This window comes from Lepus europaeus, chromosome 20, assembly GCF_033115175.1.
Source record: "Lepus europaeus isolate LE1 chromosome 20, mLepTim1.pri, whole genome shotgun sequence".
Lineage (NCBI taxonomy): Eukaryota > Metazoa > Chordata > Mammalia > Lagomorpha > Leporidae > Lepus > Lepus europaeus.
Window position 1 is genome coordinate 37,624,011 of NC_084846.1, and position 25,391 is coordinate 37,649,401.

The window sequence follows — 25,391 nt, forward strand, 5'->3', positions numbered from 1 at the left end:
TCCAAGCAATCTGAATCTTAAAGCACAAGTTCCTGAGCTCATACAAACCCATCCTGTGTGGCCTACCCACATTTCCCACCTGGAGGATCCCCGTGCATAATGAAACGGCCGTTGTTTATACTACTGCCTTTGGATAAGTCTAGTAGTACCCCAGGCAAGCGTGGAGCAAGTTTACTGTGTTGCAGCAGGTAAATGGGTGACATCACAGAAAGAAACTCACCTTCACAGCTTTCGATAGGGCTGAGTCCTTCTCCTCTGGTAACTGTCCAACATATCTTGGTTTGAATGCCAATCAAGTCCATTATTTTGGTATAAATCCTGTACCAGCTGGCCAAGATTACCTATTTTTAAAAAATATAAGACATTATAAGAAAATATATTATCCTAAACAGTTTTCATTACTCAAAATTTTTTTAGCTCTTTTAACAATGATCAACTTTTCCTTTCCTGTACCATTCACTGAGCTTCCTTTAAATTTTGTTAAATGAGGCTCAGAATCTCCCACACATATTCCTCACAGGTCAGTCATCTGTTTACCCACTGGTAGGAATAAAACATAACAAGAAATATCCAAGATTTATGCTTTTCAAAAGCTATAAAACTCTACTAAGGGACATATAAGATGCTAATAAATAGATACATTATGTTGACTTGAATAGACTTAATTTTTCAAGATGTGAATTTGCCTCACATTAATTCATAAACATAATACAATCCAAATTGAAATTCCAAGTGTCTAAAATGTATCTAGAAAAATTACAAGGAGATGACTAAAGGGAATATCCTCCTAACACATTTTAAAACTCATTACTTATGATAATTAAACAGTGTGGTGGTAACAGAATAACCACACAGATCAATGCAACCGTGGTGGTGGCAGCAGGGAGCCACCCGGACCCCCACTTTGAGCTGAGGCACTCATTCCCCAGCTGCCAGGAGGGTTGGTGGCTGACATCAGTCAGCCGACTCCATCTCTAGAAAATGCCCTAGGTTGAAGAAAGTAAATTCATTCAAGGGGACATTCCCCATCCAAGGGCAACCTGCATCCAATGGTTGCTATTCGATAAAGAAGGATGTAAAGGCCAGGGACCTCCGCAGTCAGCCCAGCCCCAGAGCTCTCCCCAGGCTCTGTCGAGGTCTTTGTTGTGACAGCATCACCGCTGAACTTCTTCTGCAGCATCCTAATACCTTTCCCTTGATTCTTGCTCATGAGCTTATCCCAAGGGCATTCCTTGATACTCTTCCTGCATGCAAACCTCCTCCCTAAGTCCACTGAGCAGTACCTCAATCTAAGGCAATCTTGAGCACAAAGTCTAAATGCAAAGACAAGCATATGCAGGTAATTTTGCATATAAAAAGAAAGCTGGCATCAGTGTTACGGCACAGCAGGTTAAGTTGCTGCTTGCAAAGGAAGTATCCCATATCAGAGTGCTGATTTGAGTCCTGGCTACTCTACTTCCAACTCAGTTCCCTGCTAATGCACCTAGGAGGCAGTGGAAGAAGAGCATATGGAGACCGGGATGGAGTTCCTGGCTCCGGGCTTCAGCCTGACCTGGATCTGGTTGCTGCAGCCCCTTGTGGATGGAGGATGTGTGTATGTGTGTATCACTCAGTCTCTCAAATAAGTAAATAAATCTTTAAAAAGTAAAATAAAGAATAAAGATACTTCCAATCAGTGGGCAAAGGACAGCTCATCCATCAGTGTTGGGTTACACAACCAACCATTTTGAAAAACAAAAAAGGTTAGATTTCTATCCTACACTACAGAGCAAAACAAATTCCGGATAAATTTAAAATGTAACATAAAAATATTAATATAAAGAATGAAGCTTTTATATGTATATAAATGAAAACCATAAATTAATATATACATACATTATATAACTAAAAGGCAAACAAAAAGCCAGAGAAAAATGTTTTATACAGCTTACTATTAACATCCTGTATTTAATAAATGAGCTCATAACATTTCAGTAGAAATACAAAGGGCCTGAACAAGTAATTATTTTTAAAAATGAAAATGCAGTTTACATACACACATACATATATATATATATAGCTTTAAAACATATTAATGAATTAAACATATCATGTGGTTTTAATTTCTCTATCCAATTAGCAAGGATATAGGTAAACAAATATTTTCAAAAACTCTGTGGTGAGAATTTCGGTTAGTATAACCTATCTGGAAGGCATATGGCAATATGTACCAAAATCATTAAATTACATATTTCATTGAATCCAACAGTTCTGTATCAATAAATTTATAATTTAAAAAAATAAGGAAATCTAGAAAGATTTAGCTTCAAAGATGCTTACTGCAGCTTCATTTGGAAGATTTAAAAATTTGAAAGTAATCAAAATTTCCCTAAAGGATAAATAGACAATGATATACATAAAGCCACTAAAAATGAAATTGTAAAAGAAGTATGACACAGAAAGATGGTTATAAATGTTCTTAAAAGACACTTACAAAAAAATTTCCATGCCCTGTGATCCCAGACGTCAAGTTACTCAGGCTAACTCACTGATCTGGACGCTCCATTCCTCCCACTAAGGGTTGTGCTAGAGCAGCCACTGAGAAGCAGGCCCTACCATCAAGCAGCAGGCCTCTGGCAATGATTAACATCCCAGCTTCCGGTATTGGAGTGCTTGGCTCCTATTCCAGCTCTGCTTCCAATTTCAGCTTCTTGCTAATGCACACCCTGGGAGGCAGCAGGTGATGGCTCAAGCACTTGGGTCCCTGCCATTCACGTGGATGCAGAATGAGTTCCGGACTCCTGGCTTTAGCCTGGCCTGGCCTCAGCTGTCGAGGGTATTTGAGTAATAAGCCAAAGATGGGAGATCTCTGCCTACCTGCCCCTCTCTCTCTGCCCCTCTAATAAAATAAAACTGTAAGTGGTGAAATAGATTTTAAAAAGAAAAAAAAAAGTACATTAGGCAGGGAGCACATGGAGGAAAGCATCTCGCAGGAGGGCCTCCGGTCAAGTCTAGGAAGAAGTCGCTGCTCACACAGGCACCGGAGAACGCTGGGGATGAGTCAGAGAGGGAGGGGGAGGAAGGAGAGGCCCTTCAAGTTAAGGATACCACCACCTTTCGCCTTCACCTCCTGGGTAGACCCACAGTCCCCAGTCAAGCGCAGTCAATTAAATGAGAAACCTCAGAGAGACAAGAAAGGTTAACTTGGCAAATAAAACCCAAGATTCTTCCTTGCTATAATTCCGCCAAGCACACCAAATCAAGATCATTTTCACATTTTCTTGTTGTTTTTTTTTTTCTTTTTTTTTTTTTTTTGACGGGCAGAGTGGACAGTGAGAGAGAGACAGAGAGAAAGGTCTTCCTTTGCCGTTGGTTCACCCTCCAATGGCCACCGCGGCTGGGGCTACGGCCGGCGCACCGCGCTGATCCAAAGCCAGGAGCCAGGTGCTTATCCTGGTCTCCCATGGGGTGCAGGACCCAAGCACTTGGGCCATCCTTCACTGCACTCCCGGGCCATAGCAGAGAGCTGGCCTGGAAGAGGGGCAACCGGGACAGAATCCGGTGCCCTGACTGGGACTAGAACTCGGGGTGCCGGTGCCGCAAGGCGGAGGATTAGCCTGTTAAGCCACGGCGCCGGCCAACGTTTTCTTGTTTTTTAAGATGCATTTATTTATTTTGAAAGTCAGAGTTACAGAGAGAGAGAGAGAATGGAGGGAGCGAGCTTCTAGCCTCTGGTTTACTCCCCAGATGACTGCAATGGCCAGAGCTTGGCCAGGCCAAAACCAGGAGCCAGGAGCTTCATCTTCTTCATTCCACATGAGTGGCAGGTGCCCAAGCACTTTGGCCATCTTCCTCTGCCTTTCCCAGGTCATTAGCAGGGAGCTAGACCAGATGCAGAGCAGCCAGAACACAAACGGGCACCCACGGAATGCCAGCACCACGGGCGGCAATGTTTACCCACAGTGCCACAACGCTGGTCCCATTTTCACATTTTCTAAACAATGATGTCACAATAGTTCCACAGAATCAATAGTTATCTCATTTGATTCCTCAAATCAATAGTGATCTATTTTCCACATTCCTTCCCAAGATATTTTCTTTTAAAAAACAACATACAATGTAACACTAAGTTATACTTTAGAATCAGCATTTAAAAAAAAAAAAAAGCAGTTTTTGTAAGTGAAAATCACAATTGAAAAAAGGAACTTACCTCAGGGTAAAGATTGAACCTTTTCAATGTATTAATAACAAGGGGGTATTCAGTCAGTTTATCATTCATAATCATCCAGACTCCATTCAAGAATGAGGGTGCTTCTACAATAGTCTTAAAGTAAGAATAATATAGTCCCTGAAATAAGGACAAGCTCTACTTAGAATGAGAAGTACATAATTACTATGCTCCTCTTAGCTTAAAAAAAAAAACTATTAAAAATATACTGTTTGTGAAAGCAAAGCAATCGAGCAGGTAATAGCTACAATTAATTTCACACGTTTCTGATCACTGATAAATTCTTAGGCTGCAAAAAACCACATAGTTTTGCATAATCTAGTCTTAACTGGAATAACTGAATATAACACCTTCAAAAACACTTTCCTGAAAAAAAAAAATAGACAAATTCCATGTACTTCATGTAAAAAAATCCTATAACCCAAACCAATGTGTTAGAAAAGACGACCTTATATACAGAGTAAATGGTTTATTATGGAATTAAAGTTTATCATGAATCAAGAAACCTTTTCAAGCCAAAAATGCTTCCACCCTAACTGTTCATAGAATTTCCAAAATAGCATTAGTCATCCTTCCTGCAGATTTATAGGCAAAAATGCAAATATGCTGAAAAGGCTGCACGTTGATCATATACATTGATTTATATGCATTACATATAAATTTCAATCAGATGCCAAACAATTTTAAGCATCAATTTCACCCTTACCAGCTCAGCATTAAGAACCCTAAAGAACTGGAGATACGGAGGTAAAGATGGGACAGAAATAACTGTTTAGCTTGACATGCCTCCTTGAAAAGATAGCAAGGGTAGAATAAGACATTCACCAAAAACCAGGAACATATCAGAAGTCTAGTGAGAGACTAAACGGCAGTACAAGGAAAGGCAGATAAACAGAATACGAACTCCACCCTCCATCCAATTTTACCTACAGCTTTTCTCATTGCCGGGACCATTACCTGGCAAACTCTAAACTTGGTTTAAGCCTCATGTATTCAAAAATAATTTGCCTACACAGACATTTGTTTAAAAAGAAAAATCTACCTTGATGCTATCTATGTTGTTTTAGTTCTCACATCACTATTTTTAATTATTATATTATATTATATTATATTTTCTACTGTCCTGTATTGAATAATTTCCCCCAAATTTTCATGTCAGCCAGAACCTGTGAAGGTGCCCTTATCTGGACATAAAATTAAGATGAGATCACTCTGGATTAAGAAGGGCTCTAAATCCAATACAACTGGCATCCCCATAAGGAAAGGTAAATTGTGCACAGAGCCAGAGCCACAGCCACGTGAAGATGGCGGCCGACTTTGGAGCCATGCACTGACAAGCCAAGGAACACCAGAGACTGCCAAAAACTACCAGAAACTCAGAGAGGCAAGGAAGGATCCTTCAGATATGAAGACATTTCCCACTTTTAAGCCCCAGAACTGTGAAAGAATAAATTCAAATCTTCAGCTATAAAACTCTGATCTATTAATCTATAGGAAGCTTTAGACAAACACAATAAACAAGATCAATTACTCTGGGTAATTGCATAGGACAAATGGCCTCAATTCCTCAATGAATAAATGACAAAAAAAAAAAAAAAGAACAAAAGTAGGAAGAGAAATTTAAGGATAAAAATACCTTCAAGACACACATCAACTAAATGCAATGCTTGGACACTGACTCAAACACATCAATAGTGTCTTTTCTAAGAGCCAATCAGATTATTAAACACTGATTCATGTTTCATGATATGAAAGAACTGCTGTTAACAGTTTTTAAGTGTGACACTGCTGTTGTGATTAACCAAAACTAAAAAAATCTTGTCTTTGGAGTTACTTATCAAAGAATTAGCAGATAAAATGATACATGTCTTTAAAAAGAGAATGGTGAGGAGGGATGTGCTGGCAGCTGTTGAACCTGGGACTCAGAAGCAAGGCTTGTCTACTTTTTCTACTTTGGAACACCATCTTTTAAAATTTCCTGATAAAAAGCTTAATTTTTTTAGACCCTTAAAATACTTCAATAAAATACCACACAAAACTAACCATTTCAGTGCGAAAAGCCATCTCCCTTTCCAATGTTGAGAGGTGAGAAAAATGACGATCATTTTCAAACAGGTGTGTTATATGGCTCCTGGGAAAACAAAGCAGCAACAAAACAACTGTGTTGAAACTTACATAAAGTCTTATATTTTCTAAAGCAACTATAAAAGCAAAAGAAGTACCACAAATGTGCAGATGATTTAGTAATGAATCTAAAATGCTATGATATTCATATTTTCTTTTCATTCAGTATGTCTCACATGTCTATTAAATTTTTTTCATAAGAAAATATATTAAAACTAGATTTTAAAATTAAAATAAATCAGATTAATGCTATTTTAAGTGAAATACAATAAAAGTACAGATTAAATTATAAATGTCATAGTGTATACCCATTTCAGAAATGTCTGATTAATGAAATTCATATGTCTCTCTTCCAGAATATTAAAAAAATTAATCTTCCTCTCAACATGAACACTATATTAAGAGAAGTCAAGACTCAAATATAGACTCTTTAATAATATATATCTTTTTTATTAAAATTATATTTTGACTCTGATTTTATCAATTAAGCTTTTTCAGGTTATTGTATCGAATGTAATATATATTCATCCTATTATTATTCCTTTGCAGATCTGGGAATGGTTATGGTTAATTATAAACATACATATAAAATATGCTATGAGGGGTGGGTGTTTGGTATAGCAGTTATGATACGACTTGGAATGTTCTCATTCTATATCGGAGTGCCTGGGTTTGAGTCTTGGCTCTGCTCCCAATTCTAGCTTCTTGCTAATGCACAACATACTCTGGGAAACATGAGGTGATGGCTCAAGTAGTTGGGTCCCTGTCACCCACATCAAAGACCAGATTGAGTTTCCTGGCTCCTGGCTTCAGCCTAGCCCATTCTGAGCTATTGGGACCATTTGTAAACCAGAAGATGGGAGTGTCACCCACTCTTTCAAATAAATAAACAATTAAAATATATCATAAAATAACAATCTTACCAATGCAACACTGCTGCAAAGGCAGCTGGAAGAAAAAAAGAAATTTAAATTACTATTTTAGCTTAAAGAAATGTTTTATCTTACAGAAAAACATTGCCAAGATAGGCACGTCAATGCTTCGGGTATATAACTGTTGGTCCAATCTTAGAGATTAGGGAAAGAATACTGACTGAGAAGAAAGTACCAGGAGGGCTATGCCTAAATAGCAGCAGATTGGATCATAAGGAAACGAGACATATCTCTACAACTCTCATTCATTCACTCACTGAACAAAATATCTGAGGTCCTACTGTCTGCCAGATTCTATTCAGGAAAACTCAGGAAAACCACACAACAGAACTGAAAGAAGAACGGAACCAGTTAAAAGAAATATGGTGACCCCGGAGGCCAGGACTGGGAGAAAAAGACCAGACTGTTGCATTTTTATTTACTGCTGCAATTTCTGAATTTGTACAATAAATCCTGATCTTCTTAAACAAATTCAAAATGAAACGAGGAAGAAAGACATGGAAGAAAAAAGAAGACAGAAAACAAGCTAAAGACAACATCAGTTTTACATAAGAGTAAACAGTTGCTTTCTGACTAAGTACAAAGAGAGTTAGATGAAGTTACAGATATTTAAGTTGGTTAGTCACCTGACATTTTTTATTTAACCTTTCAAAATGTTTCTTGTTCATCTATCACTTTTTGGTTTGTCTAGAACAATTTCACCCCATCATTAAAAAAAAAAAAAATCTGAGCTTTATTTTCTCAATGATTCAATTATCATTTTCTGAACAGATCATTCTTCCATTGAATGTAAACGCCACCATTCTCCTACCGAAGACTTGTCACACATACTTTGGTAATTATAATTTGGTAATCATTGGTATTTCATTATAAATTAGTAGTTCAATCAATCCTCACAACCATGGAGGGTGTGAAAGAGATGAGACAAAGGCCTAGGCCTCCTCACCCTAAAGTACTCCTATTCTTCCTTCCTCTTTTTTTCCTTTTAAAGATAAAAGAAATGAAATTCGTCTATTGGTATAGAGGATATTTTATAGGGCTACCCATTTTTTTTAAAGATTTACTTATTATTTAAAGGGTAGAGTTACATAGAGAGAGGAGAGGCAGAGAGAAAGAGAGGTCTTCCATCCACTGGTTCACTCCCCAACTGGCCGCAACAGTCGGAACTGCACCTATCCAAAGCCAGGAGCCAGGAGCCAAGAGTCTCCTTGGGGTCTCCCACAAGGGTGCAGGGTCCCAAGGACTTGGGCCATCTTCTACTCTTTCCCAGGCCATAGCAGAGAGCTGGATTGCAAGTGGAGCAGCCGGGACTGGAACCAGTGCCCATATGGGATGGTGGCACTGCAGGCAGTGGCTTTACCTGCTATGCCACAGCGCCAGTCCCAGGGCTATTCGTTTATATACAAAAATTTAGATATACTTTGTTTCAAAATTAAAATACATTTTATATATGCCATTTGAAAAACAGAAGTGGCTGTAAAGCCTGGACCTTTGTAAAAGCATATAATTTAAGAATGAAGATGCAGAAATGACAGAAACTTCTAAAGATACATCTAGAGAGCTTTGCTTGTCTTCTTGCCCACAGGAAAAAATATTCTCAGTGATGTTCTCTAGGTTTCTTCCAGTGATTATCAACCCTGTCTATATCTTTTAGGGGTGTAACAAAATTGATAATACATTTTTTTCTACTTTAACATATATGCCATTTTTCTACATTCTAAGGAAATAAGATACAGTATGTTTTTGTTTTCAATTCAGAACACCAACTGTAAATAAGAAAAAGCATTCAAGGACAGAATTTTGCTTTGTTAATCTAATTCAAAAGGTGCAGTCCTTACGACTGAGAATTCTGAAAGGCTCTCATGACTTTGCTGGACGCACATAGACTGCCTACACTCTAAAACTGAATTAGACATTCTCGGATATTGCATTAACCGTTTCTGATTAAAGAAACTTTGTACCAGATTATATGTACATTATATCAATTTACAGTCTGAAGGGATTTGAAAGGACTCTTTACCGAAAATTATTCTCTTGTTATTAGAATCTTACTTAAACAATATAGATTGTAAGTGGTTGAAGGAAGAAACAATGTGTCACCAAGCCTTGTGACAGTACTTAAATGAGTAGGAAGCAGAGGAAACAGCTGAATTCATGCCTACAGTTTGATACAATTAGGGAGCAGGGGACACAACAACCTTAAATCAGGCCCACATAATAACCTGAGTTGAATATACTTTGATAGACACACACCCACACATACATGTGTGTATCCTTCCAAGGCTGAAATCATCAGTAAAAGGTTTCCCTGTACCACACCAACAATCCACCCTGGAGGCTGAAGTCAGTTTCCCATGTCTGGGAATATCATTCCCTAGCACAAAAAGCTCTGTAACTTCCCAGAGCCCACCCCCTGCCCTAATTTCCAGTTGATTCCCCTCTCAGACCCATGTTACACTGGGCAACAATTTCCAGAAACCCCAAGAGTCTTAGTGACTCTGTGCCTTTTTTCCTGCCTGAAAAAATCAATTCGTCTTTTAAAGTCAAAAGAATTCACATGTGGCATCTGGGATGCTTACCTGGCTACCTCAGCTGCAATACCTCTATGACAGCAGCTCAGCAGCTATCAGGCACACTCCAGGCTCCTCTGCCAGAGTGCAAGGGCCTCAAGGCAGGGCCTGTGTTTACTTCACCTTCATACGACATCCTTTAGCAATGTGCATTGGCACCTCACTTCCTCTGACCAGCACCACAGCTGAACTGTTAAGTTACTACAGCCTGAGAACATGTAGGATAAATTAAAGGGGCCAGCGTTAAGGCATAGTTGGTTAAACTACCCCCTGCGACACCTGTATCTTATATGGGCACTAGTTCATGTTCAAGCTGTTCCACTTCTAATCCAGCTCCCTGCTAATGTGCCTTGGAAATCAATGGAAGATGACCCAAATGCTTAACACTCTGCCAACCATGTGAGGGATGTGGAAGAAGCTCCTGGCTCCTGGCTTCGGCCCAGTCCAGCCCCAGATATTGTGGCCTTGGGGAATGAATCAGTAGATGGAAGATTTCTCTGTCTCTCCCTCTCTCAGTAACTCTTTCAAATAAATAAATCTGTAAAAAAAGAAAAATTAGAGAAGCTACTCAATGAAATAAAGACCAAAACACAATAAACCAAATTATTCAGTGGGTTCCCATTACAAGAAGGTGTGCATATATGTAAATACAAATATACGTATATAGTATGTGTTTATACATATGTCTAATATATTAAAAAGAAATCGCACTTCTAGTTCATGGCACTTACAATGAAAGGCCCAGTTTAGGTGTTGTAAACTAACCAGTGGAAAGATATTCTTTAAGGGCCAGCGCTGTGGCATAGCAGGTAAAGCCACCAACTGCAATGCCGACATACCATATGGGTGCCAGTTCTTGTCCTGGCTGCTTCACTTCCGATCCAGCTCTCTGCTATGGCCTGGGAAAGCAGTAGAAGTCCTTGGGCCCCTGCACCCGCGTGGGAAAACCCGGAGGAAGCTCCTGACTCCTGGCTTCAGATCAGCACAGCTCCGGCCATTGTGACCAACTGGGGAGTGAACCAGCAGATGAAGACCTCTCTCTCCCTGCCTCTCCTTCTCTCTCTGTGTAACTATGACTTTCAAATGAATAAGTAAATCTTTAAAAAAGGGAAAGATATTCTTTAGGATACAACTTGAGAAAGTGAAGAATCACTTATCCCAAGTTGCAGTCTATTTTCTGTTGCTATAACAAAACACCTCGGGCTTGTACTTTATTTTAAAAAGATTATTGAGCTCACAGTTCTGCAAGCTCAAAGTCCACATAGCCCAATACTAGCTCTAGCACGGGTATCCCTCACCACATCACATCACAGTGGATGCCATCATGGCAGGAGTGATTGCTGGAGGGGGTGGGGGGGTGAGGGGTGTCACATGTTGAGACAGGGAGGGGTCAGTCCTGCTCCAAAACACCCTCAGGGAAGGAAGCAGGGTACTAGGAGAATGACCTTGGTCTCTTCTGAGGACAGCACCCTCAATGCTTCCATTGGGCTCCCCATGAAAGGTTACCCCACCTTCCACAGACACACCGGAGGATATTCTTCCATTCAAGGAGTCACACACACCACAGCATCCCACAAGCTCAGAGCCTTCCTCTCCTCTGGTGCTTAGATTTTTGTGACCATTATGAACAATTCCAAGTCAACAAGTACCTATGCCTATTAGAGGCACAACACACCTTCCTAAAAAACAAGAACATCCTAGAAATATTAGCCAATATCACTACCCTTAATAATAAAAATCTGTGAGACACACAATTTGGGCACAGAACATACACATGAAGGGAACAAACACACGAAGCACTCAAGCAAATGGCACAAAGCCTAAGGACTGTAAGAAATCTGAGATGTAGACACATGGAACTTTCCTAGAGTGCATTTCTTTAAAGTGGGAGTTTGGGGGTGGGGGAAAAGCCACAAGACACAGATGCAATTGATGTAGGGATTTACAGTGGGAAGCCAAAAATACAATACAGCTGGGCGTGGACTTGATCCAACATGCCAAAGCATTCCCTTTATAATATCCACAATAAAAAACATAAATAATAGAAACAAGTGTTAATATTTTTGAGGGTCACTCAGTATACAGACAGTGTGTCAAATTCTCAGTGCTCCATGACTGTCAGCATGGGCATTTAGCTAGAGCCCTGGAACGCCAACAAGACAGCCAGCATCCCTGTGGCAGTCACGTCTGGGCATTCAGGAGACCGTCATCTACCCTACAACACACCACACAAATAGGGTCATTTTTGCCTGTGCACTGTAATAGGAAAAGGTTGGAAAGCACTGAGCTAGTAAACAAAGAAATCAAGCCAGTCTCACAGAGAACATCATAATATAACAATTTAGAAGTGCAGTGATCCAAGCCCTAGTGTTGCATTAGAATCACAATTGACACTAAATAAAACTAGAAATACCTGAATATTAATCCAGGGCCTCTAAATCTGAAACTGTTTTTTTTTTTTTTTTTTTTACAAGTGACTCTGATATACAATCCAGTTGAATTATCATTGGTAAGGAGACTATGGCAAAGCCTAGGAGCTGTTTACAAAGTTTAACAAGAAAATGGCTCCTTGCTAAACCAAGTGCCCTTCCATGAAGCAGTAATTTTACCATCTGGGAGCTGTTTGGAAATGTAGAGTCTCAGATCCTATCCCAGCCCTGACTCCTCATCTACATTTTAACAAGCCCCATGAAGTGATTCACACACATTTGTAAAGACACTGTTTCAACACTGGCAGCACGCTGGAATCCTGGGCTCTTTCCTCATTACCAGGTCTGGCATGGGGCTGAGTCCAGAGCACTACCAGGGCTGAGGGCACTGACTGAAGAGGAGCACATGACCACTGCCTGCCTGGGCCTCCACACTCCGAGATCCTGATTCAATAGTTCTGTCCTGGGACACAAACCTGCATTCTTAACAAACCCTCTCATGACTTTATACAGCCCAGACTCTGAGCAGCACCACGATGTCAGGAGGTCCAGCGAGCAGAATAAGACAACAGTACAGGTGTGAGATGAAGAGACATGTACAGTAGTGACGAAACAGGCCTAATTAGGAAAGGGCAAATACGAACTCAAAAGATTCTCAGAAGGAAGCATGGGCAAAACTTGATGGCTAAAAATAATGGTTTAAAAAGAGAAAGAATTAAAAGTCAAATTCTTTCTTACCTGGTAAGAAAGACGATCTTAAGAAGAACAATGCCTTAACTTTTTGTATGATTTATAAGTTATTTACTCTATTGGGGTCTGATTTTCACCAAGGTTAAATGAAGGGTTTTACTTAGATTTCTATTCCTCGTACTTCATGACCTTGAATAGCACCCAGGGCACTAACGTTTCTCACTTCCTACTTGTAAGTTTCTCACTTCCCACTTGTAAAGGTAACTACACAGCTATTTTTTTTTTTTAACTTTCTGTTTGCGTCTTGATCTTTCTGCTCCCCAAACTACAAAGTCTTAGTAGGTCTGGCCCTTTGGTTTTCTATTTTGAATGGGGGGTGGGGAGGGCAGAATCTATTTCAAATAGGAAAAGAACAAATGCCTTCAATGTATTAATAGAGATAATCAGTCTCAAAGTGAGAAGCAAGACTGCTTCTCAGAGATACCGACTGAAGAAACCACTGCCCCTAGCAAGGTCTAAAGCCCCCAGTGTCTACAGGACGATTTTAAAGTCAGTTTTAGTTAATCTGGACCTCCTTCATATACTTGGCAAAGCAAAATCATGCTTTACAAGTCTAGTAAAATTAGGAAGTTCTTAATTAGAATGATAATGTCTAACAGCAGATTACAGAGCGCTTTCACACATTAAGCAAAAAGAATCCAGGAGTCTTTTTAAGACAGATATGGTTCTTATTTCCCAGGAGGCCCAAGGTCACATGACTGGAATGCAGCAAGGCCTGGAGGAGAGCCCAGGTTTCTCTGACTCCAAACTCATGCACGAAAATCTTAAGTTCATTCAACCAAAAGGATTCATCAGCACACAGAATGAAATGCCTTAGAAATCACAAAACTTCAGGACAAATGGTTTATTTTAAAGTGAATATATGAAAACAACAGAATTTGGAAAACATGTATCATCAGCCCAAGGAGAATACATTAAGCTTCTAAACAGATAAATACTCTAAGTAAATTTTCACATATTTTAAATATTCGTGTATGTACATGTATTAAAGTAGGAAATATTTAATACAATTAACCAACATATGTAAATGCAATAAATTCCAACTTCCCATAAAAGTCTTACCCTCAGTTGTGGGACACATATATTTCTAAATCAAACAGCAAAGTATGCTAATTTTCATAAAGTAATGTTCTTACTGAAAAGAAGTATTTCTAAGTTTTAAGAACAAGGGGCTTGGCCGGCACCACGGCTCACTTGGCTAGTCCTCCGCCTGTGGTGCTGGCACCCCAGGTTCTAGTCCCGGTCGGGGCGCCGGATTCTGTCTCAGTTGTTCCTCTTCCAGTCTGGCTCTCTGCTGTGGCCCGGGAGTGCAGTGGAGGAGGCCCAAGTGCTTGGGCTCTGCACCTGCATGGGAGACCAGGAGGAAGCACCATGCACAGGCAATCTGCAGATCTTTAGCAATCTTGATGGGAAACACGGAGAAACTACATCTTTTCACTAGGTGACAAAGACAGACAGACGGACAGACACACACACAGAGTATACATTAAGGCCCATCATGCTCTGCAAGAGATTTTAACAAGTTCATTAAGTAATAATCTTAAGAGTCTGGATTTGCCCCAATATGCAAACTGTCCCTGGATACCACAGTATCTTGCTTATCTTTTAATTTAAATGATTAAGAAAGTTGTGATACTGTTTTGCCTATTGTGCTCTGTTTTTAGAACACAGCTGAACAACTAGATCAATTTTAAAATTTCAGAATTGAATAGCTTTCAAAAAATAATAATAAAATGAAAACTGACAGATGGACCATAAAGTTATACAAACCACAGTGATTCCCAAATAAGCAGAAGCCAACAAAGTAGTGCTCTAGCTAAGGAGCTATCAGGTCTATTAGGTTATCTTCCCATTATATCTTTGATAATTTCCTTAGACTTTAACTCTGAAACCTACAATTTGACAGATGTGATTAACAAAACCAAGAGACCTTAACTTCAAGCTTCACCTACTGATTAATAATGATGTTGGCCATTGACCTGGTCCTACTTTAGTTTACTAACCAACAAAATTCTGAGAGGTAACCTTGTAATCGACATTTCTAAGGAAATCAGAGACAAAAACAACATATATATATATATTTATACTATAATATATAATATCTGAGAAATAAAGTCTCAGATACAGTGGGAAAAAAAGAGAAGCAAAAATCTTGTAAACATAGTGGGAAACAGCAGGACTCTGCTTGTTACGTAAGTACTTTATGATTAGTATTAAAGCCTAGGAAAATAAGATTCTGCTGTTTGACAACTAGAGCACAAAAAACAATGATTATTGTTAGCAAACAGGAAAACACAGTGCAGAACAAGTAGAGGTTTAGGCAAATTAAGCATAAAGTTATAAATAAAGCCTCACTCTCCTGAATTACAACAATATTCCCAAATTAAAGATTTGTTATGATAGCAGGCTTTCAAAAGCAATCTATCAAGTGATTTATAAACTGTCTTCAAGACACAGCTGGTGCTGCTGTACTCTACAGACAAAAATCACCTCCATCCTTGGTCAGTACAGTGATTCACACAGGAACTTCCGTGAGTGATTCGGGGGACAGCTATGCTATTATGTTAACATTTACCACTACAAGAAGTTAAATTACAAAATGCCATCCCAACACTCATTATGTGACGGTGATAGTGCAGAAAAACACACCTGACAATGGGCTACTCTGGAAGGAAGTCAAAAACGGGTAGCGATGCCAGACAAACTGTTCATTTAAATGCCCTCAGGGAAAAAAAGTCATGGTAATAATGCAGAGAGAACAAAGAAACAGTATCAAATCACAAAAATGTGCTGTAAGTCATAATTTATATATCCTGAAAATTAATTTTTACAATTTATTTCCATCCAATGATTTTTACTTCATTATAAAAGGTCACCCATGGAGAGTGATCTTCCCTATGAAACAAGACTGCTCTTTATGGGATTAGACAGCAGCATAAAGGTCAGGACCTAGAAACAGATGTGAGAACACTAGCAGACTGTCCACTAGAAGAGTGAAGTTCCAAAGGGTAAAGTGTAAGCTTTAAAGGATAAAGGATAAAGGATAAGCTTTTGGCAAAAGATGAACTCATATAACAAGAAATTAAAAATAATCACATAGAGACAGGCCTTTGGTACAGCAATTAAAGCGTCACTTGGGATGCCCAAGTCACACATCAGAGTGCTTGGATCAAGTTCTGGTTCTGCTCAGGATTCCAACTACCTGCTAATGTGCACACTGGGCGGCAGCAGGTGATAGCTCAAGTACCTAGGTTCCTCCACCCGTGTGAGAGACCAGGAATGAGTTCCTAGTTCCTAGTTTTGGCCAGCCACAATTATTGCAGTCATCTGGTAAGTGAACATCTGATGGGAGATATCCACACACCCCTCCTTTACCTACCTCCCTCTCTCCCTCTGCCTCTCAAATAAATAATTTTAAGTAATAACAAAACCTAAAACTATCATTATAAAAACAAGTAAACCAACAAATAATAAAGCCTGAAGCTAAGCCATGTACACAGGCTTACACCTTGCATAATGTAAATAGCTCATTAACAAACATTTTGAGACACTGTTACACCTAAGAGGCATTAATACAATCTAAAAGCGTGTTTAAAACTAGTAACAACTATCGAATTTTAGCAATGTCCAAATATACGTATATATGTTATCAAAATTTTATCTTTCTCTATTGATGCCATATTACTGACCAACAGACAACCACAAACTAAGACTACATTATTTACACAAGAATATATTTACACAAACCAAACTCATTACATTTGTTATCTGAGTGCTCATGAGCATTTCATGTCCAGATATCTTCTAAGTGTATCTTTTAATAATACAATATGTTTAGGTCATTTGAAACATTCTTTACTGTCAACCAGATGTCTCTTTTAGAGAGGGAAACAACGGTTTCAAACACTGAAGAAATTCTCTAAAATCCCCAATTCCCGTACTGCTCATTGACTTTCTTGGGAAGTGCCTGCGTGTTCACACAGACACACACTCTCAGCTGGTGCTCAGCTGTGTCTGAGGTTCGTGTGAAAGCAAGCCCACACGTCCTCAGCTTTTCTTGCCCCTTATGCCAGCCCTAACATGCTCTTTCCACTTCTCCCCAGATCTCTGCAGACGATGCCTCCTTTCCTTATTTCCTTTGAAGAAAGAAGAATCATGAAAGCTAACACTTACTGAGCATGAAACATCAGGGTTTTTCAGAACTGGACTCTAGGGCATTTCCTGACCCTATTTAAAGTGAACATTTCCTTTTTTTTTTTTTTTTTTTTTCTATCTCAGCTGCTGGCTTCTTTCCTCCAAAGCACTTACTAGAATGTGCAGTTGTCTCATTTATTTGCCCCCCTTCTTTCTGGAATGCAGTTTCCATTAAATTTCTGAAGACCTCATATATTGTCATATGGTTTCATGAAGGTAGAATCATGTACTCCATTTTATCCCCCAAAACTAGCACCTGTCACAGTAGGTATTCAATAGATGGCAATTAACCTGCTGTGCTAATTTTTTTTATTAATTTATTTGACAGAGTTAGACAGTGAGAGAGAGACACAGAGAGAAAGGTCTTCCTTCCGTTGGTTCACTCCCCAAATGGCTGCTACGGCCGGCGCTGCACCGATCCGAAGCCAGGAGCTTCTTCCCGGTCTCCCATGCCGGTACAGGGCCACAGCAGAAAGCTGGACTGGAAGAGGAGCAACTGGGACAGAATCCGACACCCCAACCGGGACTAGAAGGGGGGGGGGCCTGCAGGCGGAGGACTAGCCAAGTGAGCCACAGCGCCAGCCCCGACCTGTTGTGCTATTCTGTATGTATCTCATTTATTCTTTGGCATAAGCAGGCAAAGCATTTAAAGTTGACACAGCTAAGGGTGAGAAACAGTGATTGCAGAAACCAGATGAAAATGCAGATCAGTCCTGAAATGGCTGTGCTGCTCCGACCACACCACACTGCCCCCATCTACTTCCCAATACCTAGACTCTGCCTCCACCTAGTTTCTTACTCCTGCTGCCCCTAAGAAATCACAATGTTTCCATGACAGTCATGTGCCTAGTCGAGGACAGACCACACACACCATAGTGGCCCCATAAGATCACAGGACCTCGTGACATCGCGGCACAGCCATCTTAGTTTGTGCCAGTACTCTTCATGAAGTTTGCAGGAGGATGAAATCCCCTCATGATGTACTTCTCAGAAGGCATCATTAAGCAACCATACGAGTGTATGAGGGATCTTCAGAAGGTTCACGTGCATCATGAAATGTATCCCGGGACACAGTGAGTTAGGCTGTTACCTGCAGTGATGGCATACCATGAGTGCCCCACTGCTCCACTTCTCATCAGGCCCCTGTTAATGTGCCTGGGAAAGCAGTGGAAGGTGGCCCAAGTACCAGGGCCCCTGCCAGCCCCATGGGAGACCCAGGTGAAGCTCCTGGCTTCGGCCTGCCCCAGCCCCAGCTGTTGCACCCATTTCAGGGAATGAACCAGTGGGTGGAAGCTATCTGTCTCTGTCTCTCTTTAACTCAGCCTTTCAAGTAAATAAACAAACCTTTATGTTAAAAAAAAAAAAAAGATATGTATTATGAAAAAACTTCCTGGATTACAAAACATCTTAACAGCAAAATAAACTCTTAATTCCACCTTTCCATAAATTTCTTAAAAAACTCTCTCATGGGGGTTCAAGCCTCCCAGGGCACACATGCCAATATATGGAAGCATTCTGGGTGTCCCACTGGGAAGGCAGGGCTAGCATCTATCAGGTAGAACCAGGGATGCCGCTAAACCAGGAGTGCAATACACAGGACAGCCCCCACACACACACAACAAAGAACCACTCCACTCACACTGCTGAGGCCATGAAGCCCTGCCAATAAAGGACCAGGCTGGAGGAGCGCAGGTGCCCCTGCACCAGGCAGGGAATGAGAATGAGTCCAACAGAGCAGGAGGAGGAGGGGAAAACAAAAACGTATCTGTTCCATGCTCTGGTTATATTTTTTATGTTTGCTTTGTAAACACACTAATTTAGTCTTTCACTAGCCGTGCTTTGTTTGCATGTTTAACATGTGCATTTTCCACTTCCACAGAGAAAAGCAGCCCTTCCGTTTTCCCTTGAAACACAGAACCCTCTCCAGCTACCCCTCTGTCTTCCCTTTGCTGATAAGGGACATGGTACAAGAAACATGTCATTCTTAAGTCCAACTAAAATAACGGCCTTAGCAGATGATAAATGGCAACTGACAGTCCCAGCTCTGGGGAAACAATAGAGATTGGGGAAACTGCAGCCAACTGTTCTGGGTCCCCATTTAAGGAGGGGAGAGACTTCCACAGTGCCACCGTAGGAATGTCAGCTCATGAAAAAGCCCTCACGCAGCCCTCCATGAGCGCCATCATCGCTCCACCCCACAGTCACGCTGGGTTGCCCTGATAAGCAGCTTGGATCGGGGTGTTTAGAAGTTTCCAGGCGACTCTACAGACCACTGAGATGGAGACCCACTGGTCTAGCCCAGAGCTCACATTTTACATACACACACACTGAGGCTCAGAAAAAACACATACACTTTGCTCAGATACCCACCTAGTTTGAAACAGACATAGAAACAGAAAACAGTGCTTCCGAGGAAGCGTTTTCAAATTTGGTATCACAACGCTGGACCATGAAGCAGCTTCATGGTTTATAAACAGCATTTTAGGAAAAAAAAAAAAAAAGAAAGAAAGAAACAAGAGGAGGAGGAAATCAGAGCATACTGCACATGACATGGGGACACACTTTACAGGACACTTTTTTCTAATACATGCACATATGCACTGGCTGGTTTCCACCCATTCTCCTCCCTTCTCTGTCCCAGGAGGCTGACCCTATACAGTACCCCACTGTGCCCTTCGCCCAAGGGTTTCCAGCAGGTCTGACCAGTGCAAGGCACTAGTGGGAGAGCAGAGGGTGGATGGGGGGTTTGGGGTCACTCTGACTGACCTCACTCGCACAGCACAGCTCCTGACAAAGCACCCCTTCCCCACTCAGAGGCGGTGGCACCTTCCCATTGGGGACGGTCCCTGGGTGCCTCACTATCCTCTGTGGGTGTGTTAAACCTGATCACTCATCTGGAAATAGCCCATTTATTGCATCTATTTCCTGCTTGAATGCGAACATACATAAATAGGTCAACAGCCATACAAGCACATACATGGATGTCTGGGCTGCATTTTCAGAACTGTGACCTGGTTTAATGTACACAGTATTGTTTACTGTGGGCTGTGGTCAAAATAAGTTTGAGAAACACTGTCAGGTTCTTCCTACACTTTCACTTCCTCTGGCTGATACAGGGAGCTGATGGATTAAAATTTCTAAAAATAAATATTCCTGGGCAGGCATTTTGGCTCAGCAGTTAAGACTCTGCTTGGGACAACCACGACCCACAGTGCGGTGCCTAGTGTCCAAGTCCCAGCTGCACTCCTGATTCCAGCTTCCTGCTAATTGCAACCTGGGAAGCAGCAGACAATGGCTGAAATACCTGGGTCCCAGCCACTCACATAGGAGACCTGGATTGAGTTCCTGGTTCTGGGCTTAGACTTGGCTCAGTCCGCGCTATAGTGTGTATTTGGGGAATAAACCAGAAGATGGGAGATATCCCTTTTGAAGTAAAATAAAAAATATTTAAAATATACCATTTAAGAACCCTTATTTATGTCTGCAACCATGAGGCTGATATCAAATAAAGAAAAACACACATTTATCACACAACTCTTAACAATGCCCAACAATGCAAAGTGCCAGCTTGGCGGGCAGTGTCTTCCTTCTCAGGGCTTAGCACCTACAGAATAGATCTCTCATCAGTCTCAACCCTTAACAATCTGTACTTTTTTTTTTTTTTTTGGACAGGCAGAGTGGACAGTGAGAGAGAGAGACAGAAAGGTCTTCCTTTTTGCCATTGGTTCACCCTCCAATGGCTGCTGCGGCCGGCGCATCGTGCTGATCCGAAGGCAGGAGCCAGGTGCTTCTCCTGGTCTCCCATGCGGGTGCAGGGCCCAAGGACTCCACTGCACTCCCGGGCCATAGCAGAGAGCTGGCCTGGAAGAGGGGCAACCGGGACAGAATCCGGCGTCCCAACCGGGACTAGAACCCGGTATACCGGCGACACAAGGCGGAGGATTAGCCTGTTAAGCCACGGCGCCAGCCCAACAATCTGTACTTCTAACACATAACTTCATGCTACAAAATTTCTTCTTAAAGAGAAATGAAACCATTTTTTGTGGTAGCATAATATTTAGTTGTTATACTTCACCTCTTTGGCTCATATATCAGTTAACTCTTCATGAACAAAAAAAGATCCAATGCCTCTCAGTGTGGAAAAGCAAAGAGCTATTTTTAAATCCCACACTAGAGCACTGGACAGTGTCAGCTCAACTCTCACCCATTCTGGGAAGGGAAGAAAAGAAGAAATGAGGCAGCGTTCACAAACACTAAATTCTGCTCCTCTCTTCAGGACCTGAGTTGGTTTTTCTTTGTTTGTTTGCTTTGGTGTTTGATGCTTTGGCAAAGCATGATGACAGGGAACAAATAAGCATGACATCAGTCTCAAGAGCACATCCAGGGCCAGAGGATAAACCAATTCCAGGTCTGATCATCTGGCACCGACATCTCTCGAGGTAGCCTGGGGACTCCTGTCGATGGTGAGGAAGTCCCCAGGCTTGGTGTGTCATCCAACCTGGTCACTGAGCAGGATGCAGCCACTGTGGTGGCCTACATTCACTCTTCCTCCTGCAACGCTCCAAGAGGCAAATCACGCAGAGTGACTGTATTACAGCGCTACGAAGTTGTTTGAAGGTTCACACACATTACTAAATCCAAGTATGAGCCAGCAATACAAGGTCATCCACAGGAAATGCAATTACAGGAAAAGAAAATATGCCCCCCCCCCAAAAAAAAAAACCCAAGGCAATAGATAGTATATCATTCTAGTGTAACCTCCCTGAAGAAGCAATGCCATTCCATAATTTCTGGCAAAGTGGTCACTGTGCTTATACTAGCCTTTCAAGAAAAATGCCAACTTCGTGGTCATGAGCGCTCAAGTCGGCATTATGCATTTATTTTTCTAATAACCACTAAGACGTGTCAAGTGCTCTAGACACAATGTGTCAGTGTAGTCAGTGCATCACCCAGCCCGCTGGGTTCTGCTCCTCAGGGCATCCCCGAGGAGGGAGTAGGCACACATGCTACTCCCACCAGCAGAGAAAGGGAGGCTCACAAAGGAGCTAAGTTGAAACTTGAACCGCACTGAACTACTGCGCACTGGCTCCGGAGGCTCGGCCTCATCCACTGTCTCGTGCTGCCTCCCCAAGGTGAACTGCTCCGGCACGCCGGCCAGCGTCTCAGGCTCGCCGCCGAGAACACCGCGCAGGTCTAGCCACACTGGGGAAAAACACCACCGCCTAATAACAGCAGCAAACTTTCTGCCCCGTGCACGTGCGTGCACGCACACACACACACACACACACACCCCGCGAAGGCTAAGCGGCTTCAAGCAATGGCTGTGATCGCAGGGAAAACCAACGCGCTGTGTTCCGTTCCTCCACCCCTACCGAACCCCCAAACTCTTGGCTAAGGGCACTCCGGGTCACGAACGGAATGTGAAAAGCTAGGAAGTGATAAATCACAAGCAATTAAACTAATTCAGCGGCCAAACCCATTGTGGCAACACAGAGAGAGCGCAGCAGCAGCTCAGCGGCTGACTTAGAAAAATGGGGCCTGTTATCCAAACTGGTACACCTTGCCTCCTCGAAGGTCAGTCCGGGAACAATGGAAACCGGATGGGCCCCCGGCCTGCGGTCGCTCCAACTTTCTTTCCCTTCGGTCCTTCGGCCCCACCGCCCCGTCGGCGTTAGGCTCCGGGAGGGCAGGGACCCGGTCAGACGCCCGCAGCCCGGCGGGGAGCCGCACAGCCTGCCAAGTGCCGTGCCGTCGGGAACCGCACGCAAAGCGCCAGCGGCTGGGGCTGCGGCCGGCACGCAAAAGGCCCGCTACAGTTTCACCGCGAGTTGAGCAACTTTGCAGGACCGGGAACGAGCGCCGGCCCCGAGCTCCGCCGAATCGCTCCCGCCCCCACCCCACCCCCACCCCCGCCAAGGCAAGGAGAGCATCCCGCGACCGGGGGGCCGAGGCCCGCGCCCATCCGCCGCGCCGCGGGTCCCGGCCCAGAGCCGCCCGGGGGGTCGCCGCCAGGGCCGGGCGGCTGCGGATCCCGGGGCCAGCTTCGGACAGCCGGCGCGGGGGAGGGGGAGGGGAAGACGGGGAGAGGGGGGTGAGCCGGTCCCAGGGAAAAAGTCGGAGACGCCGGCAAACTGGCGGGCGCCGACCCGCGGGGCTCCGGGCTGGGGCGCAGAGCGCGGGGCCCGAGCCTCAAAGTTGCGCGTCCCGGCGGCGCCGCGCGCTCCGGGCTGCTCACCTAGCAGGAGCGTGGTCCAGGTCCGGCCGCGCCCCGCGCGCCGCAGGCCCAGCGCCCCGCGCAGTCCGGCCACCAGGCGCCCCCCGAGGCCGCCCCCGGCGGGCGGCGCGGCGGGCTCGGCGCGGGGCCCCTTCCTGCCCGCGGCGCCCTTGCGCCCCGGGGACGGCGGCGCGCGCTCGGGCCCGGGCTCCCCGGCGCCGAGGTCCGGAGCTCCCCTCAGCGGCGACTGCGAGGCTCGGGGCGGCTGGGGCGGCTTGGGAGCCGCCTCCCGGTGCTTGTTCCGCGCCTGTAGGACCATCTTGGCATAGTCGCGCCCGCTCCTGCGCGCGCCCGGACGGCGGCCGGGGGACAGCGGGGCTGGCGGGGCGGCCGGGCGCCGCTCACTCTCTGGCGGGCGGGCGGAAGGCGGGCCGGCCCTCCGCGCGGGCGGGGAGGCGGGGAGAGCACGAAGGCCGGGCGGCGGCTGCCTGCCTGGCTGGCGGGGCGGCCGGGAGGCGGCGCCGGACTCGCGCGCCCGCCGCCGTTGCCGCCGCTCGGGTTGTCACGGCGACCGCGGAACGCCGGGGGGCGGGGGCGGGGACTCCCTGCGAGCGGCCGCGGCCCCGCCCCCCGGGCCTCCGCGCCGGACGCGCGCGCGCGCGGAGACGGCCAGCGCGCACGCGCAGACTCCCAGCGCGGGCGGGGCCCGACCTCCCGGCCGCCCGGCGACCCTCGCCTGCCTCGGGGCGAGAGCTGGGTTCCGTCGCGGCTGGGGTGCCGACGGCTCTCCGGAAGCAGCCTGGCGGCGGCGGGGAAAAAACCCGCGCCCTCTCGGGGCGGGCGGCGCGGGTCGAAGTTTGAGAGCCGGGGAAGGCTGCGCGTGGAGCGCGCGGAAGGCGGAGGCCGGGAGGAGACGCCGCCTGCGGCCGCGGAGGGGCGCTGTGCGTGGGCCACGGGCTGCGTGTCCCCCCACCGCGCGCGGCCGAGGGTCGCGCCCTCAGGGCCGCAGGGATCGAAGCCCGGTGCACGCCGCGCTGGGAGCCCTGACCCGGGGTCCCGCGGCACGTGGGCCCGAGCGGGGAAGGCAGCAACAAGTGCGCGCTGCGAGTTTCACCCGTGGTAGCCTTGTTGCCTAACAGCCAGCAGGAGAAACTCGGCGTGGCGGGACCGCGGCCGCGCGGTCGTGCGTGGGCGAACGCAGCCCGGGGCAGCGCCCGCCGAAGGTCCCGCTGGTGTGAGCCGGAGCGCGCTGTTCTGGTCGCCTCCGTTGTGCGTCCAGGGCGTCCACGTGACTGGGGCTCCCACCGTGTTTCTCCGCCAGGTGAGCTTATTAACACTGGCGTTCGTTCACTCGCTAGACTTTTTTAAGGGACTGTGGGTTCTGCTATAAAAGAAAAGGTGTTTGCGTTGCTGATTCAGAGCCTTCTTAGTATATCTTTTTGTTTGGATTCTGAAACACTGCGTCCAGTGGATTAATGTGGAGTATAAGTTAAAAACAAAAACTACACCTCAAGGCGTTGAGTTTGTGCAACCCACAAGGGAGACGCAGCTCCTGGCCTGGACCATTGCAAACATCTGGGGAATGAACCAGCAAATGGGAGATTCTTTGTCTCTCTCTGTCTCCCCCCCTTCATAGTAAAAAGTGTTTTTAATTAATTCATTATTTATACAAATAATTTGTTCGTTAGTTTTTGGTTTTTTAAGTTATGAAGACATGGAGAAAACGGTTCAGCACTTGAAATGTTGGTTGCTTGTCTGTTATCCCCTCTATGTGATAGGACCTGCATTCAGGAACTGCCTCCCTAAAGCTACACCGTTTTGCCAGAGAAAATGCTTGTTGGTTAATAGAGAAGTGAAGTGTTGCAAGAAGTAACGTGATCGAATGGTCGTTCATAGCACTGCGCTGTCGCATCCTTAAAGTCATGGAATTCCAGTCCTGTGTCTTATCCCGCCGGCTCAAGTTTCCGGACG

General features: G+C 44.4%; 1 protein-coding gene across 1 annotated transcript in view; it reads right to left on the reverse strand.

The window, feature by feature from the left end:
• DPY19L1 (dpy-19 like C-mannosyltransferase 1) overlaps positions 1 to 23,795 on the reverse strand; it is a 105,381-nt gene extending 81,586 nt beyond the window's left edge. Inside the window, exons 1-5 of the mRNA XM_062179273.1 lie at positions 23,442 to 23,795; positions 7,255 to 7,279; positions 6,251 to 6,338; positions 4,190 to 4,327; positions 221 to 341 (exon numbers count right to left, since the gene is read on the reverse strand). Coding sequence (XP_062035257.1) covers positions 221 to 341; positions 4,190 to 4,327; positions 6,251 to 6,338; positions 7,255 to 7,279; positions 23,442 to 23,739 — 670 coding nt within the window. The 5' untranslated portion in view covers positions 23,740 to 23,795. The remainder of the gene's footprint in view (positions 1 to 220; positions 342 to 4,189; positions 4,328 to 6,250; positions 6,339 to 7,254; positions 7,280 to 23,441) is intronic.
• Positions 23,796 to 25,391: the final 1,596 nt, after the last annotated feature.